We start from the raw sequence: 17,554 nt of genomic DNA on the forward strand, positions 1-17,554 counted from the left end.
TTTATGCCCTGAAGGCCTTTCATCCGTCTCCTCTGCCCCAAGTCCTCCTCCTTCGTACAGACAATCAAGTAGCAATGTACTATGTAAACAAGCAAGGATGCACGGGCTCTTTCCTGTTGTGTTAGGAGGCACAGAAAATCTGGACTTGGGCAACCACTCGCAACCTTTTCCTAAAGGTTGTCTACATTCAAGGGAAGAAGAATTCCCTAGCAGACAACCTCAGCAGAATTCTTCAGCCTCATGAATGGACTTTCAACTCTGCAACTCTTCAGTCCATCTTTGCGCAATGGGGCACCCCACAAGTGGACTTGTTTGCGGCTCCTCACAATCACCAGTTGCCCTAGTTTTGTTTCAGGCTTTACTCTCCTCTCCGACTGGAAGCAGATGCCTTTCTCCTGGATTGAATGTGCCTGTTTCTATATGCATTCCCTCCAGTTCCTCTCATGTTGAGAACTCTGTTCAAGCTCAAGCGAGAAGCAGCCACCATGATTCTTATTGCTTCACGGTGACCCAGGCAACATTGGTTCTCCCTTCTACTTCATCTCAGTTCCAGGGAGCCCATACCTCTACCAATATTTCCTACTCTGCTTGCACAGAATCAGGATTCTCTTCTGCATCCCAATCTAACATCACTGCATCTGACAGTTTGGTTTCTCTCGGGTTGAATCCTTCTAACGTGCATATCTCTCAACCTGTTAGGCAAATCCTTGAGGCATCCAGGAAACCAGCCACTCAGCAATGTTATCAACAAAAGTGGACTAGGTTCTCTTCCTGGTGTCTTTTTCATCATCATGATCCAACTTCCTTAGCAGTGGAATTGGTGTTGGATTATCTACTTTCTCAGTCTGACTCTGGACTCAAATCTATATCTATCAGAGTTCATCTCAGTGCTTTTCACCTGCCAGTAGAGGGAAAACCTCTCCCTTCTCATCCTTTGGTCTCCAGATTCAGGAAAGGACTGTTCAATGTGAAACCACCTCTCAAGCCTCCTCCTGTAGTCTGGGACCTTAATGTAGTACTATCCAGCTTGATGAAGCCACCATTTGAATCAAAGGCCATAGCTCATTTCAAGTTTCTCACCTGGAAAGTGGTCTTCCTTATTGCTCTCACCTCTGCCATGAGGGTTAGTGAGTTGCAAGCCTTGGTAGCAGATCCACCCTTTACATTTTTTCATCATGACAAGGTGGTTCTGTGTACACATCCAAAGTTTCTTCCAAAAATTGTTACTGAATTTCATCTCAATCAGTCAATTGTTCTACCTGTGTTTTTTACTAAGCCTCATTCTCATGCTGGAGAAACCGCTTTACATACTTTGGACTGTAAACGGGCTTTGGCCTATTATATTGATCAGACAAAGCCTCATAGAACATCTCCCCAACTGTTCATCTCTTTGATCCAAACAAGTTGGGGCATCCTGTTTCCAAGAGAATGATTTCCAACTGGCTGGCTGCCTGCACCTCATTCTATTATGCTCAGACTGGACTGGCACAGGAGAGTCGTGTCACAACCCACAAAATTAGAGCTATGGCAGCTTCTGTTGCTTTCCTCATATCTACTTCCATTGAGGAAATCTGTAAAGCTGCCACCTGATCCTCAGCTCATACCTTTACTTCTCACTACTGTCTGGAGTCTTTCTCCAGAAGGGATGGACATTTCAGCCAATCTGTATTACAAAATTAATTTTCCTAAAGGCCAACACTCCCACCATCCCATTTCTGTTAGCTTGGAGGTCACCCATATGTGAGAATATGCTACCTGCTTGTCCTGGAATAAAGCACAGTTACTTACCGTAACAGGTGTTATCCAGGGACAGCAGGCATATATTCTCACAACCTACTCGCCTCCCCTGGTTGGCTTCTTAGCTGGCTTATCTTAACTGAGGGACCACGTGCCCTACTTCAGGCGGGAAGGCACTTGCGCATGCGCGGTTTGGGCTATCGCAAACTTTCTAAAGTCTTAAAGTGGTGATGAACTTTTAAAGTGTTCCGTACCAGAGCTCTGTCGGTGACGTCATCCATACATGAGAATATCTGCCTGCTGTCCCTGGATAACACCTGTTACGGTAAGTAACTGTGCTTTATTCACCAGTTGTCTGAAATAACAGCTTGCTTCACACAGTAACTGCTTGTAGGGAATATGCCATAAGAACATAAGAATTGCCACTGCTGAGTCAGACCAGTGGTCCATCATGCCCAGCAGTCCGCTCACGCGGCGGCCCTCTGGTCTAAGACCAGCACCCTAACTGAGACTAGCCCTACCAGCGCACGTTCTTGTTCAGCAGAAACTTGTCTAACTTTGTCTTGAATCCTGGGAGGGTATTTTCCCCTACAAACAGCCTCTGAAAGAGCGTTCCAGCTTTCTACCACTCTCTGGGTGAAGAAGAACTTCCTTACGTTTGTACAGAATCTATCCTCTTTCAACTTTAGAGAGTGCCCTCTCGTTCTCCCTACCTTGGAGAGAGTGAACAACCTGTCCTTATCCTTAACCTTGAATGTTTCGATCATGTCCCCTCTCAATCTCCTCTGTTCGAGGGAGAAGAGGCCCAGTTTCTCTAATCTTTCGCTGTACGGCAGCTCCTCCAGCCCCTTAACCATCTTAGTCGCTCTTCTCTGGACCCTTTCGAGTAGTACCATGTCCTTCTTCATGTACGGCGACCAGTGTTGGACGCAGCACTCCAGGTGAAGGCGTACCATGGCCCGATACAGCGGAATGATAACCTTCTCTGATCTGTTCGTGATCCCCTTCTTTATCATTCCTAGCATTCTGTTTGCCCTTTTTGCTGCCGCCGTATGCTGTGTACATCTTCTTTGGTAAATACAGATGCAAAAAATGTGTTCAGTTTGTCAGCGATTGCTTTGTCCTCCTTTAGTGCTCCCTTTATTCCATGGTCATCCAACGGTCCCACCACTTCCTTTGCGGGTCATTTCCCCTTAATATATCGAAAGAACGGCTTGAAGTTCTTCGCCTCCTTGGCTATTTTTTCCTCGTAGTCTCTTTTGGCCCCTTTTACCACCTTGATGTTGTTTGTGCTTGTTCCAGTTTTCATCCGTTTATGACCTTTTCCATTCCTTAAATGAAGTTTTCTTGCCTCTGATCGCTTCCTTCACCTCTACAGTGAGCCATGCTGGTTCTTTGTTCTTTTTCCTCTTGGATCCCTTGTTGATACACGGTATATATAGATGTTGCGCCTCGGTGACTGTGTCCTTAAAAAAGGACCAAGCTTGCTCTAGCGTTTTTACAGAGCTTATCCTCTTCTTAATCTTCTTCCCTACCATGAGTCTCATCCCTTCGTAATTCCCTTTTCGGAAGTTCAGTGCCGTGCTGGTCCTTGCAGGCCATTGAGAATTAAGTCCAGAATTGCATTTCCTCTAGTATTTTCCTTGACAAGTTGTTCCAGGAAGCAATCGCCTACAGCAGGGGTGCCCAACACGTCGATCGCGATTGACAGGTAGCTCAGGAAGGCAACGTGAGTCGATCGCAGAGCCCATCCCGGGCTCCATGATAGACTCGTGTTGCCGTCCCGATCTACCGGGCCTATCAGCCTTCCTCTCCCCGACGTCAAAGACGCCGACGCCGGGCATTAGGCTGTTTTTGTCATTTTGGGGGGGGGGGGGGCGTGGTGGCATGGCGGCAGCAGCAGCAGCAACAGCCTGAAAAAGAAATCATCCTGGCCCGGGTCGGTGTCATACTCCGGAACTTCTACCTGCTTCCGGCCACACCCCCTGCTCCGCGGCTCTCATCGGCAACTCAGCAGCAGCGATCGACACAAGCTTCTGACGTCGGGGCCTACCCTCTGCGAGTCCCGCTTGTTTCAACTTCCTTTTTCCACAAAAGCGGGACTCGTAGAAGGAAGGCTTCGATGTCGGCAGCTTGTCTTGATCACCGCTGCTGATGAGTTGCTTAAGAGCAGGGGGGTTTTGCCAGGTGCAGGTAGAAGGGAGAGGGCCAGATGCAGGACTCGTGGGTGAGGGAGGAGAAGAGAGAGAGAAAGAGAGAGGGGAGGGAAACAAAAGGAAATATTTCATACTGGGCTGGGCCGGAGTGGAGGGAGGGTGGAAAGATTCTGGCTACAGGGTGCAGTAACAAAGGAAAAGGGGGGAAAGCTGAAAATGGAGATAGTGACACAAAGAAGAGAAAGGGTAAGCAGGACCTACTGAATAAGGATAGAGATACAGAGGGGACATGAAGAGGAGGTGAAATAGAGACATAGAAGTAATGTTGAAAAAGGGGAAGGGAGATAAAGACATTGAAAGGGTAAATGGTGAACATGGGGTAAAGACAAGGACAGAGACAAATGAAGATTCTGAAAAAGTGGTGAGATAGGGATATAGGTGAGATAGACACAAAGAAGGGTGATGCTGGAAAATAGGTGGAATGGTAATTCTGACAGACACAGAAGGGAAATGCTGGATCAAGGAGAGATGGGGCTCAGGCTGGATGGAATGAGGAGAAATGCCTTGTTGGCCTGGAACTTCCTCTCCTACATCAGAATTGACGTCAGGGGGCGGAATGCTGGTCAGCACAACGCTTCTGCAGGGAAAGCTTGGGACAGCGGTGGCTTAGGGGCTGTTCCCCGATGGCGGTGGCAGCAAACCGAGTGGCTTGGGGGAGGGCACGGAGAAAGAAAGAAAGGGGGCAGACAGGGAGACAGAAAGAAGGGGGAACAGGGAGACAGAAAGAAAAAGTTGGGGGAGAGAATGAGGTCTGGAGGAGAGGAAACATACAGGAGGCTGAAAGAAAGGAAGAAAGATTGGATGCACAGTCAGAAGAAGAAAGTGCAACCAGAGACTCATGAAATCACCAAACAGCAAAGGTAGGAAAAATTATTTTATTTTCAATTTAGTGATCAAAATGTGTCGGTTTTGAGAATTTATATCTGCTGTCTATATTTTGCACTATGGCTCCCTTTTACTAAACCGCAATAGCGTTTTTTAGCGCAGGGAGCCTATGAGCATTGAGAGCAGCGCGAGGCATTCAGCGTAACTCCCTGTGCTAAAACCTACTATTATGGTTTAGTAAAAAGGGAGGGGGTGTATTTGTCTATTTTTGTATTTTGTTACTGAGGTGACATTGCATAGAGTCATCTGCCGTGACCTCTTTGAAAAAACCCAGAATATGAATAATTAACATTTTCTCTGCCTTTCAGTGTGCTTTGTGTTTTTTTTAAATTTTATTGTTGGTAGATCATTTTGACTTAGTCATTATAAAAGTAGCTCACAAGCCCATAAAGTGTGGGCACCCCTGGCCTACAGCATCCAAGAACTTGGTCTCTCTAATGCAGCCGGAGGTGCCTAGGTTCCAGTCTATTCCCGGATAGTTGAAGTCACCCATGATAACTGTGTTGCCTCCCTTGCAGTTGCGTTTAATTTCTCCATCAATTTCTTTGGACTGCCCTGGGGGTTGGTAGTAGATGCTGATCTTCGTTTCCAGGCCATTTGTTCCTGGAATTTTGACCCATAGAGACTCTAACTTATCCGTCAGTTGTGGCGTGTTCTCTCCAGCAGATTCAATTTCCTCTTTGACGTATATGGCAATGCCCCCACCTTTTTGAGCCACTCTGTCTCTGCGGTATAGTTTGTATCCTGGTAGCACAGTGTCCCAGACGTTTTCCTCAGTCCACCATGTTTCCGTGATGCCTATGATGTCAACTTTATCTTTTTGTGCTATGGCTTCTAATTCACCCATCTTATTTGTAAGGCTCCTTGCGTTTATGTACATACACTTGAGTTTGCAGCTTTTTCCTTTCTTGCATTTCCTTCCCTCTTGTGTCCTTTTCGATCTCTCTTGCCTGTAATCTGGTGAGTCTTTCCCTCTATCTTCTTGCACGGTATCCTCTGGGTATACCGGTTCCCGAACCATTGACTCTCTCTGTCGACTGTCGGCTTTCCCCTTCTTCCTAGTTTAAAAACTTGTCCACTTCTCTCTTGATGTTGCTTGAAAGTAGCCTCGTTCCATCTCTGCTGAGGTAGAGTCCATCCTTCCTGTAGTAGAGCTTGCTCTTCTCCCAGAATGTTGTCCAGTTGTGCACGAAGTGGAATCCTTCTTCCTCACACCAGCGCCGCATCCACACGTTGACTGCTTGCAGCTCCATCTGCCTCTTCTCATCTGCCCTGGGTACCGGCAGGATCTCTGAGAATGCTATCCTCTGCATTCTGGTCTTCAGCTTCCTTCCTAGCATCCGGAATTGGTCCTTCAGTACTTCCCTGTTGTAGTTCCTATTGCTCACGTTGTTCGTCCCCACATGGATCACCACCGCTGTATCTTCTTTTTCCACACTGTTGAGGATCCTGTTGATGCGGCTCACTATGTCTTCTACCTTGGCTCCCGGTAGGCAGGTCACCAGCCGATCAAATCTTCCTCCTGCTATGTGGCTGTCAACTTGTCTGATGATGGAGTCGCCCACGACGATTGCTGTCCTCTCTGTCTTCTCCTGATTCTCCAGCCTCAGGTCCGTGTCCCTGGTGTATGTCCATCTCTCCTGCTACAGGTCCGTATCCTTCATTCTCGCTACTGTAGCACCCATTTTTTCCTGGTGGTTGTCTGTCGAGTGGTCCACACTCTCTGTAGGTGTTTATCGGCAGTTCCACTGTTGCTGGTGATTTTCCACAGCCTCCCTGTATGCCTCCTTTATGAACTTCTCCAGCTCTCGGACTTCTTCCTCGATGGTGTCTTCTGTCTTGTTCTCTGCTTCCTCTGTCTGGACGTTCTCTGCATCTCTGTTTCCCTCCTCCCCTGCTTGAAGTGCCTCCAGTTCCAATATTCTGCCCTCCAGGAGTCTGACTTGTCTCTTCAGGCTCTCCTCCGCATCGGGCACATACGTAAGACCGCCTCCCAGAGGGGAGGTAGTCATACATATGGCAGACGATGCAGAAAACTGGGTAGCTCAACATCTTGCTTCCATCTGCTGCTTCCATTGCTGTCTGCTTGCCAGTCTGCTGCGGATGCCTTCTGGGTCTGCTGTGGTTGCATCTGCTCTTTTATCTGCTTTTTTCCCCCTTTTGTTCTCTCTGCCTCTGCCTCTCTCTGTAGCTGCTTTTCTCCTGCTCAGAGTCAGATCAACTCTGCTCCATTGGCCCCTCCCCTTTTAAGGCGGAGCTTCGGTGGTGGACGTCGGGGGGGGTGGAGCTAACTCTCACTGATTCCCCTCTTGGTCTCCTGCCTCTGCTTCTCTCTCCTGCTCTTTTATCTGCTTTTTTCCTTCTTTGGCTTCTCTCTCCCTCTGCCTCTCTCTGTAGCTGCTTTTCTCCTGCTCAGATCAACTCTGCTCCATTGGCCCCTCCCCTTTTAAGGAGAGCTTCGGTGGTGGACGTCGGGGGGTGGGTGGAGCTAACTCACCGATTCCTCTCTTGGTCTCCTGCTCTTTTATCTGCTTTTTTCCCCCTTTGGCTTCTCTCTCCCTCTCTTTGTAGCTGCTTTTCTCCTGCTCTCTCCTGTTCAGATCAACTCTGCTCCATTGGCCCCTCCCCTTTTAGGGTGGAGCTTCAGTGGTGGGCGTCGGGGGGTGGGTGGAGCTAACTCTCACCGATTCCCCTCTTGGTCTCCTGCCTCTGCTTCTCTCTCCTGCTCTTTTATCTGCTTTTTTCCCCCTTCTCTCTCCCTCTGCCTCTCTCTGTAGCTGCTTTTCTCCTGCTCAGATCCTGCTCTCTCCTGCTTGTCAGTATGAGTAAAGAGGGATCAAAAGTCATAAGCAACATTAAATCAATCAGAAAGTCAATAAATTGAATTCTATCAATTAAGAAGTAAGATTGGAATGCAAAGCAACATTATTATGTTGAAAAACTCTTAATCTACTTTAAAAATGCCATTGCATGGCTCAGAACACTGAGAATGCGGTGCTCAGATATGACCTGGCATTGAATATCCAGGCCTAATTCTGCCTGTGATGGTCAGCATTTTAAAAAAGTGCTGATGCATATCTATTGTTTAATATGAGATAATAATTGATATAACCTGTTTGTAGTAGACAGCTTATAGCAATTAACAATGGGATATTTCTATGTTGTGCATGGTAGGTGGATATAGATTTTTACATAAGCGATTGTACTTTGTGGTGGTCTGCTGGGACCTGTACCTGGTTTTAGATTCTTATGGGAAGGTGGATGATTTGGAGTTGGGAAGAGGAAGTAGGTATTTTATTGGATAATTATGGGTAGTTGAGAAACATGGGATCAAGATGGAAGGGGGGGGGAGAGGGAAATGGAGAATTTTGATTGTTTGTACTAGCCATAATGAAACCTGACAAAATAATTACTTGGAATGTTGGTGGTTTAGGATCATCAATAAAGAGAAAAGAGGTATTTACAATGTTTAAGCGCTTTGATGCTAGATTATCATTGCTTCAAGGAACATGTCTAAATGAGGAAAAGCATAAAAAGCTGGTTTGTGAATGGGTTGAAAAATTTTACTACTTGAATACAGGATGTCTGGTGCGGTACTCAGAGAGACCCCCAGGAAAGAGACTTGGGAGTAGTGGTTGACAAGTCGATGAAGCCATCCGCGCAATGCGCGACAGTGGTGAAAAGGGCAAACAGAATGCTAGGAATGACTAAGAAGGTGATTATGAACAGATTGTAGAAGGTTATCATGCCGCTGTACCAGGCCATGCTACGCCCCCACCTGGAATACAGCGTCCAGCACTGGTCGCCATACATGAAGAAGGACACGGTACTACTCGAAAGGGTCCAGAGAAAAGCAACTAAAATGGTTAAGGGGCTGGAGAAGTTGCCGTAGTGTGAGAGGTTAGAGAAACTAGGCTTCTTCTCCCTTGAAAAGAGGAGGCTGAGAGGGGACATGATCGACTAAAATGGTTAAGGGGCTGGAGGATGCCATACAGTGAAAGATTTGAGAAACTGGGCCTCTTCTCCTTTGAAAAGAGGAGACATGATAGAAACATTCAAGATACTGAAGGGAATAGACTTAGTAGATAGAGACAGGTTATTCACCCTCTCCAAGGTAGAGGGAACGAGAAGGCACTCTCTAAAGTTAAAAGGGGATAGATTCCGTACGTAAGGAAGTTCTTTTTCCCCAGAGAGTAGTGGAAAACTGGAACGCTCTTCCGGAGGCTGTTATAGGGGAAAAACCCTCCAGGGATTCAAGACAAAGTTAGACAAGTTCCTGCTGAACTGGAACGTATGTAGGTAGGGCTGGTCTCAGGGCACTGGTCTTTGACCTAGGGGCCGCTGCGAGAGTGGACTGCTGGGCACAGTAGACCACTGGTCTGACCCAGCAGCGGCAATTCTTATGTTCTTATATGTAATGTAATGTAATGTAATTTATTTCTTATATACCGCTACATCCGTTACCCAGTAAGCCAAAAGGCAGGCGTAGCCATTCTTATTCATAAACAAATAGCTTTTGAAGAACAGAAGATGGATTATAGTGCAGGAACATTGCTTTGGAGAAACCCACATTTTAGTCACTCTTTATGTACCTAATCACCCAAAAAGGAACTTTTTAAAATAAACTTATTAAAATAAACTATTGAGTAAATTGACAGGCTATAACGTTAAATGCACATGTACAGTGCTGCGTATGCCTTTCAGTGCTTTAGAAATGATAGAAAGTAGTAATAGTCTTCAAGGAAACAATATCATGTTTCGGTGCAGCTTTAATGGCATAGTGAATCATTATTTAGATAAAAAGAGTTCCACAAAGTCAAGCGGAGGAAGGGGACATGGAAAGATCATATTTTAGGAAAAGATCCAGGCTTATTGGTTGTATGTAGGTTTTTGCATTCTACACAGCATATACACACTAATCCCGAGCCCATGACACACGAGCCTTTATTGATTATATCCTATTAACTGGACATCTTTTTCCTAAAACTTTGTGGGGATAAGCCTCCTAATCATTTCAGTATCATGGCCCTGTTTTATACATTGGAATTTTGCACATTGAGATCAGGCGCCCCTATGAAGGTATCCCAGATGGTTGGAAAAAGATAACACTTTTCCCAGCTCTGTTGTAATCCAAATGGGAAATGTATTCTTTGTACAATTCCCAGTATTTGAATAATCCATAAAGGCTGTGATGAGGAGGGAGATAATTCTTACACACATGCTAAAAATAAACAACAGTAGATATGTACAACGGTGTAGGCAAAATTTATTGTGACAACCAAATTATATCTAAAAAACCTTTTTACCAAACAGGGGACAAAACATGGTCCGTGTTTCGGGCAACCTTCATCAGGGGTCCATGGTAGAAAAGGGAAGAAAAATATGTCACAAAAAAATATATAGTAGAAAAAACGGATTATATAAATCATCAAGGGTCACTGGATATTGTAAAAGCTCGCTATACAATATCCAGTGACCCATGGCGATTTATATAATCCATTTTTTCTACTATATATTTTTTTGTGACATATTTTTCTTCCCTTTTCTACCATGGACCCCTGATGAAGGTTGTCCGAAACACAGACCGTGTTGGGTCCCCTGTTTGGTAAAAAGGTTTTTAGATATAATTTGGTTGTCACAATAAATTTTGCCTACACCGTTGTACATATCTGCAGTTTTGGTTTGTTTGTTCCTGGTTGATTTTTTTACTGCAGACAAAGTTGGAACTCCCTTCTCCCAAAAATAAACAACAGACCAGGGAGATTCTAGGTCTCACTAAAACTTTGCAGCAAGCATGACTTTAACTGACAAAACATTTTACACCTGAAATAGGGAACATAGGGATGCTTTGATCAAAGGGCAGTTCTCCCTCCATTTAAATATAGCCTTAATTACTGCTATTCCGAAACTTGATAAGAATCTGGAACAAGTTGCTTTGTTATTGATCTCAAATGGGTAGGTGCTGCTTCTGACCATCCCTTGATCTCTTACCAGTAATAGTTAAGTTCCACTGAAAATTAGCAGTTAGTCCCAAACAGGCAATTTAACCAGACAGGAGCCATTTCTGGCCAGCTAAATCATTTGGAATATTGACACATTGGTTTTAATTTCTTATATTTTGATAAACATCAGTGAGAGACAAACATCTGCTGAATCAGTGATTGACTCTGTGTCCTCCTTCTTTAGGCGTGTCATTGGGATGGTTACACTTGGTAACATGCTGTCTTCTGTTCTGGCTGGAAAAGTGAAACCCTCTGATCCTGTCAGCAAGGTCATTTACAAACAGTTTACACAGGTAATACAGGCCAAGATACTACTTTATTACCTCTCTTAGGCCCAGATTCACTAAAGATAGTGACTCAATTGCTGTTGGCCGATTCTCTGGCCAATTTTAAACAGCGATGGATTCACTGTCTAGTTTGCATGCAAATGATTTGCATGGAGGTGCAAATCATTTGCATGCAAACTTCCTGACTCAGTTGTTCAGTGAGCGATTGAGTCAGTGCATAGCCCTGACAGGAGAAGCAGCCTCCTGTCATTGCTGTCAGGGCTTCTTTTAAAAAAAAACAACTTTTTATTTCTGGAATTTTTCAATTTTACAATCAAGCATTTACATTTACTACTTGATACAGATCAGAAAAATAACAAATAATAATAATAACAAGGAAATATTCCAACTCCTATGTAGCCTACCATAAAGGAGATCAAGAAAGGAAATTAAACTTCAACTCTTTGTAACAAACTTATACTAGAGTGATGGCACTAGATGATCTGACTTAAAGCTGGATAGACTAAGATTCCAACCTTTCTTTTGGCCCTATAAATTCCAAAAGTTGTTTAGGCTCAAAAAAAAAAAGAAAATTCTTATTTTAGTAAGATACATAGCATTTTGCAGGAAATTTAACAAGGAATGTAGCCCCAAGGGCAAGGATTCTTGGCCTCAACACCAAGAACACTTTCCTACGCCTCTGGGTATTCTGAGCAAGATCTGGAAACATTCAAACTTTTGAGCCCAAAAACTTATCATTAATATGTTGAAAATACAGATGAAGAACATATTCTCTGTCACTTTCCAAGGCTTGAGTTGTCAACATGGTGGTTCTATCTGTTACTATTTCAAGGGAACTTTCCAATTATGAGGACAAATTCATGTCCCCCACATTAACTACAGGCAATTCTACCAGAGTAGATTCCCTCTAAGGCCTCTTAATATTCAGGTAATAAGCTCTAACAATTGGAGGCAAGTTTTCTGGTGGAATGGCTAAAGTCTCACGAAAGTATTTTCTCGCCATCTCAACTGGTGAGATGACAGGACGTTTAGGTAAAATCAAAAGTCTTAAATTATTTCTTCTCAATTGATTTTTCTCAAAGTTCTCCAGCTTATGGGGAAATAAATGATTTTTCATTAACCATTTCCATTTGTATAATTTTCACCTCTTTAAAGTCTTCTTGTTTCTCCAACTTTCCACTTAAATTAGATAATTGTACCCCTTGCTGCTCTACGTTAGAATAGACAGTTCCATAGGTCAAATTTTATAGCTGAAAGACTCAGTTTAAGGTATGGCCTGCCAGAGCGCTTCCATATAAATTTTATCTGGCTTTTTTAACTCTCCAAAAGAGATGGTATTCCAACCTGAAGCACCTCTCACCTCTCGTTTTATGGTTCTGGGGGAATGCTGGTAAATATCACCATCTCCGTCTTACTTAGAGTCCCGAGGTGGAATCCCTCCACTGCTGAAGCATAGTCTTTCTTCCCTCATAGGGCAGTTGGGCCTCAGCATCTCCCTGCACCAATTCACTTTCAGGTTGGGGAGGGACAGATCTCTGTTCCAGACTCAGCGAAGCCTGGGCAGCTCCCACGCTGAGATCTCCCGAAAACTCTGGGTTTTCCCCCAAGGCAAGATGGGTCTCTTCACCCAAGTGAGCAAAAGTGCTCATAATCGTAGGTTGAATCAAGCGCTGCGGGGTCCCAAGCGCCGGAGGGTTAGGGCAGGAGGTTCCCTTTCTCTTTCCCATTTCAGCTGGGAAAGAGTCGCAACACAGCGCTGACAGAGAACGATATAGGCAGCAGCGCCTCGACACCATCTTGATATCCGCTGTCAGGGCTTTTGTCGAGAGGCTTTTTTTATGGCACAATTATACACACAAAATATTTGCCCAATAAAAAATTTTTTTTAAAAAAACCTCCCGACAGCGCACCCCCTCCCCAGCCCCAAAAAATGGCAGGATGGATACCCACTCCCTCCTGCCACCAGATTCTCTGCCTGATGATGCCCACCCCGCATGAATATGGCAGGAGGGATGCCCATTTCCTCCTGCCACCAGACGCTCCCACCTCTCCCTTATGAATATGGCAGGAGGGATGTCAACTCCCTCCTGCCATCAGGACACCATCATCAGCCTGGCCCACCACCCCGGTACCTTTACGTCAGGAGCAAGAGGGGTGCCCCTCCTCCGGCCAGCTCCGCATTGTTGGCCTTAGGCCGCTCCCCGATTCAATCATGGCCTTAAGCCCCTCCCCATGCATCATATGATGAACCGGGGTGGGGCCTAAGGTTGACAATGCGCAGGAGTTGGCAGGAGGGGCACCCCTCTTACTCCTGACGTAAAGGTACCGGGGTGGTAGGCCGGGCTGGGCCGATGGTAGTGGGGGGTCCTGATGGCAGGAGGGAGTTGGCATCCCTCCTGCCATATCTAAGTTTGGGGGGGTTCAGCGGGGGAGGAGGGCTGATGGCAGGAGGGAGTGGGCATCCCTCCTGCCATATTTGCGCAGGGGGGCATCGGGCAGAGCGTCTGATGGCAGGAGGGAGTGGGCATCCTCCCTGCAATCTTTTTGGGTTTGGAGAGGGAGGAAACGCTTTGTTCGGGGGGGGGGGGGGGAAGTTCATTTTTTTTTTTGGCCAGATATTTTGCGTGTGTAATATACACAAAATGTCTGTGACATTGCAAAAAAAAAAAAAAACCCCAGGCAGACCTGTTGGTAACCGACAGGTCTACAGCAGTCGGGTTTTAGGATAGTAAAACCCGATTCAAAATAGCTAAGCAAATGTTAGTGAATCAGTCGCTTGGTTATTTTGCTTGGGGTTTTACTAATTTGCATGGGTTGGATCAGATTGAATTGGACACACGATGGGCTGTTTAGTGAATCGGGTGGGTAGCAGTGATCATTGCTATACCTGTGAAAACAGGTTTACTGACGATCGTTGACTTTAGTGAATCGGGGCCTTAGCAGTTTACTGTAAAGCTAATTCATCTGTAGAGAGATGTCAGTCTGATTTGTTTAGAATTAAACTTTGCTTTGACTTTTTTCTATGGGTTTTCTGTTTGTTCCCTTGTATGTGCATTGCAGATCCTTTGCCTCTTTTTGTTCCCCCTCTATAGGCAATATAGGCTAAGATGCAACTTTATAACCTCCATCATTGACAAGCCATCACTCAGAGTGAAAGGTTCATCATCTCTTTTACTAATGGGAGGAGGAGGAGGGTTCTGAGATTCTCTGTTACTCTGGGATGGTGGGATGGGGAGTAGATGCAATTGTCTTTTAAACTGTCTCCATCACTGATACATGCCCAGAAATCTAGTCCATGATAATCGCTAGTATACATTTGATACTATAGTTTATTTGGATTTAATGCTGTAATTAGGCTGTGTCTGAAACTGCATTTCAAAGAAAAGTCTCAAACTGTCTCAGGTAATTTTGAGTTTTTATGCTCTTACATTATTGGACATGTGATGCTCAGAGTTCCTTGGGTACTGTTCTGGGCTTTAGGAGTAGTAAATGATGGCAGATAAAGACCTGTGTGGTCCATCCACTCTACCCAACAGTCACATTCATTCTCAAGGCAACAAACCGTACCTCAAGAAGGATATGGCGATACTCGAGAGGGTCCAGAGAAGAGCAACAAAAATGATAAAGGGCATGGAAAACCTTTCATATGCTGAGAGGCTGGAGAAGCTGGGGCTCTTTTCCCTAGAAAAGCGGAGACTTAGAGGGGATATGATAGAAACTTACAAGATCATGAAGGGTATAGAGAAGGTAGAGAGGGACAGATTCGTCAGACTGGTGAGGGCAAAAAAAACTAGAGAGCACCCAAACAAATTGAAAGAAGATAGGTTCAGAACTAATGCTAGGAAGTTCTTCTTCACTCAGAGGGTGGTGGACACCTGGAATGCGCTTCCAGAGGAGGTGGTAGAGCAGAGTATGATTTTGGGTTTCAAAATGGGATTGGACGAGTTCCTGAAGGAAAAGGGGATTGAGGGGTACAATTAGAGGGTTACTATATAGTACAAAATGCCTTAGAGTAATAGTTCACTTACAGGTCATTGACCTGCGGGGCCGCCACGGGAGCTGACTGCTGGGCATGATGGACCTATGGTCTGACTTGGCAGAGGCAATGCTTATGTTCTTATGTACTCATTTTACTTGCTAAGTTTTAGTATAAGGTGCCGCTCTTGATCCTTTTAGCCGCATATGGAACAGAGACCAAAGAAGTCTGTCTGGCATTGGCTACACCGCTCCACACTATCCCATGATTGGAGTTGCCATAACAGCTAACTCCAGCTCCTCCCCCCCCCCCCCCCGCAGTCCGTCTTGCCATATTCAGGACACAGACCTTAGAAGTCCATTCAGCATCATCATCTTCCCCACTGCTGGGCTTTCTGAAGACTAGATTCTACAGGTGACCCTAGAGGGGAGGAATGCTGGCCTAGTGCCTAACCCTCAGTAAGCCTGGTTCTAAGAGAGAGGTTATAGAGCAGGGGTGCCCACACTTTCTTGGCTTGCAAGCTACTTTTAGAATGACCAAGACAAAATGGTCTACCAACAATAAAATTTTTTAAAAAACACAAAGCACACTGTACGCAGAGAAAATGTTAATTATCATTTATATTCAGGGGGGTTTCAAAGAGGTCAAGGAAGATGACTTTAAAGCACAGTTACTTACCATAATAGATGTTATCCAGGGACAGCAGGCAGCTATTATCACATGTGGGTGACGTCATCCGCAGAGCCCGGATGCAGACAGCCTCGTAAGCAGACTTGCTTGTAGAAAACTTCAGAAGTTTTGAATCTGCCGTACCACGCATGCATGAGTGCCTTCTCGCCCAGCACAGGGAGTGTCTCCTCAGTTCAAATAGCTAGCAGAGAAGCCAGCCAGGGGAGGTGGGTGGGTTGTGAGAATAGCTGTCTGCTGTCCCTGGATAACACTTGTTATGGTAAATAACTGTGCTTTATCCCAGGACAAGCAGGCATCCTATTCTTGCATGTGGGTGACCTCCAAGCTAACCATAATGGGATGGTGGGAGAGTTGGCAACTTAGGAGAATAAATTTTGTAATACTTTCTGGCCAAAATGGCCATCCCGTCTGGAGAAAGCATCCAGACAATAATGAGAGATGAAAGTATGAACTGAGGACCAGGTGGCAGCTTTGCAAATTTCCTCAATAGGAGTGGATCTGAGGAAAGCTACTGAAGCCGCCATGGCTCTGACTTTGTGGGCTGTGACTCAGCTCTGTAGATGCAGTCCAGCCTGGGCATAGCAGAAAGAGATACAAGCAGCAATCCAGTTGGAGATGGTACGCTTAGAAATTGGATGTCCCAACTTGTTTGGATCAGAGACAAAAAGTTGAGCAGATCTGTGTGGTTTGATGCGCTGTAAGTAGAAGGCCAAAGCACGTTTACAATCCAGAGTATAAAGAGCTGATTCTCCAGGATGAGAATAAGGCCTTGGAAAAAATACTGGGAGTAAAATGGATTGATTAAGATGAAATTCTGAAACCACTTTAGGTAAGAATTTAGGATGAGTACGGAGGACCACCTTGTCATGATGGAAAACTGTGAAAGTTGGATCAGCAACTAAAGCTTGCAGCTCACTGATTCTTTGAGCAGATGTGAGAGCAATGAGAACCACTTTCCAAGTGAGATATTTCAGATGAGCTGTAGACATTGGTTCAAATGGAGGCTTCATCAACTGAGTAAGAATAACATTGAGATTCCAAATCTCTGGAGGCGGTTTGAGAGGAGGTTTGACACTGAAAAGTCCTTTCATAAATTTGGAAACCACCGGATGAGCAGAAAGGGGTTTCCTGTCAGTAGGTTGATGGAAAGCAACAATTGCACTGAGATGGACTTGAATAGATGTAGACTTGAGGCCCGAGGTGCAAAAGATAATCCAAGACGGAAGACAAGGAGGTATCTTGAGGCTCCTTGTTATGAGAGTTACACCATGTAGAAAATCTAGTCCATTTTTGATGGTAGCATTGTCTAGTGGCAGGTTTTCTGGAAGCCTCTAAAATGTCTCGAACAGGTTGAGAAAACTGAAGAGGAGTTATGTTGAGGTACCAAGCTGTCAAGTGTAGAGACTGCAGGTTGGGATGAAGTAGAGAACCTTGACTCTGTGTAAGTAGAGACAGAAAAACTGGTAGAAGGTATGGCTCCCTGCTGCTGAGTTGAAGTAGAAGGGAGTACCAAGGTTGCCTGGACTACTGAGGAGCGATCAGAATCATGGTGGCATTATCATTCTTGAGCTTGACAAGAGTCTTGAGAATGAGAGGGAATGGAGGAAATGCATACAGGAAGAGATTCGTCCATTCCAGCAGAAAAGCATCTGCCTCGAAGCGATGAGGAGAGTACATCCTGGAGCAGAATTGAGGCAGTTTGTGGTTGTGGGGAGATGCAAAGAGATCTATCTGAGGAGTTCCCTACTGAGAAAAAATGTG

General features: G+C 45.2%; 1 protein-coding gene across 4 annotated transcripts in view; it reads left to right on the plus strand.

Annotated features, from left to right (window-relative positions):
• CBS (cystathionine beta-synthase) overlaps positions 1–17,554 on the plus strand; it is a 370,635-nt gene that overhangs the window by 208,904 nt on the left and 144,177 nt on the right. For all 4 annotated transcript variants that reach the window (XR_004539237.1, XM_033942214.1, XM_033942217.1 and 1 more), the window contains exon 14: positions 11,025–11,133. Coding sequence is in view for 3 of the 4 variants with exons in the window: in XM_033942214.1 (XP_033798105.1) it covers positions 11,025–11,133 (109 nt within the window). In the remaining variant the exon portion in view is untranslated. The remainder of the gene's footprint in view (positions 1–11,024; positions 11,134–17,554) is intronic.

This window comes from Geotrypetes seraphini, chromosome 4 (assembly GCF_902459505.1).
Source record: "Geotrypetes seraphini chromosome 4, aGeoSer1.1, whole genome shotgun sequence".
NCBI classification, from domain to species: Eukaryota; Metazoa; Chordata; class Amphibia; order Gymnophiona; family Dermophiidae; genus Geotrypetes; species Geotrypetes seraphini.